The sequence below is a fragment of the Acanthisitta chloris genome, unplaced genomic scaffold (assembly GCF_000695815.1).
Source record: "Acanthisitta chloris isolate BGI_N310 unplaced genomic scaffold, ASM69581v1 scaffold36867, whole genome shotgun sequence".
Lineage (NCBI taxonomy): Eukaryota > Metazoa > Chordata > Aves > Passeriformes > Acanthisittidae > Acanthisitta > Acanthisitta chloris.
This window is the reverse complement of record NW_008684871.1, coordinates 1-1,277: the sequence shown is the minus strand read 5'-3', so window position 1 is coordinate 1,277 and position 1,277 is coordinate 1. Positions and strand designations below refer to the sequence as shown.

Genomic DNA, 1,277 nt, shown 5'->3' with positions numbered 1-1,277 from the left:
GCCCTACTGCTCGCCCAGACCAGAGGGACATGGGGCACATGCTGCTCCTCCACTCAGTGACAATGTCCACCGCCAAGGGGCACCCTCAGCACCCCACTCTGACCAGGGCTGTTGGTTCGCTCCTCCCTGCATCGCCCCCAGGCCTGGCATGGGGAGAGGACTCCACACCACCCGCAAGGCTGCAGTTAGTGCAGCAGTTCTTTCCCCAGATGAGAAAGCCATGGGGCTTCAGCTCAACACTGCAGGACCTGCTCATGGACTCATGCCCATCCCCTTGTGCCCCATGAGAGCAGCTTATTCCAAATTGTGGTGCCCCACCTCATCATGCCAGGGACATGGCACAGCTGACCTATGGGTCAGTTCACAGCTCACCAGCAGTGGCTGTGACCCTGCCATCCCCTCTTGCCTCTGTGAGCAGCTCTGGGGCACCCAGCTCCTGTCAGCACAGAGCAGTGCAGGATGCACCCACTGAGCACTCCCTAGAAAGATGACACAGTGCAGCCAACTGTGTGTAAAGGCTTTACTGGGGCTCGAGATGAGACAACCCTGCTGGGGGGTAAAGCCCCTCCTCAGGGCAGCTCTCCCACCTCTGGGACTCAGCACATCTGCCCTCAGCACCTGGCACTTTCTGCTGAGGGTTTCATCCTGTCCCATGCAGGCAGGATACTGCTGCCCACTGCTGGGAGCAGCTAAACCTTGAGGCACAGCAAGGGAGCACAAGGAGTGCTGTTACTCCCAGCTGGCTGGGGATAACGGGCCGCAGGGGTGGGAGGGCAGCAACCAGCACACAGGACCCTTGGGATGCCCACAGTGCCCAGGAAGCCCCTGCTCAAGGCTGGAACTGCCCAGGGCATCTTTGGGCCAGAGGCTACACAGCATCAAGCAACAGCAGAGGGGGCACCTTTGCCACCCTGCAGCACTGCCCCCAACTGCTGCAACACCCTCACCCCTCATGCTGGGGACCCTGCCCCGAGTGCAGCACTCCTCGCTAGAGGTCTGGGTGCTCTGCCTTGTCACGTTTGGGTTGGGTGTTGCTGTCAGCAGCAGATGCTTGCGGGGGTGGCAGTGTGGGCTGAGGCTTGGCGGGGGCAAACTGGAACTCCTCAGGCACAGGGGCATCAGGTGTCTCCTTGCGGTAGAAGCCCAGCTCCTGAACCAGCTGGTTGATCTCCTCCCGGGTCATGTCGCTCAGGGGGATTCTCTGCAGCCAGACAGAGGCTGCAGCCTGGCACCCACGGGGCACCGACCACCCCAGGACCCGTGGCAGGCGGGGGCGG

General features: G+C 62.0%; 1 protein-coding gene across 1 annotated transcript; it reads right to left on the bottom strand.

Annotated features, from left to right (window-relative positions):
* Positions 1 to 988: 988 nt before the first annotated feature.
* LOC103806778 (selenoprotein M) lies at positions 989 to 1,201 on the bottom strand (the record flags this gene model as incomplete). The annotated part of the gene is made up of 1 exon (XM_009079484.1): positions 989 to 1,201. A coding segment is annotated over one exon (213 nt), but the record flags the coding sequence as incomplete, so codon positions are not given.
* Between the last annotated feature and the right edge of the window lie 76 nt (positions 1,202 to 1,277).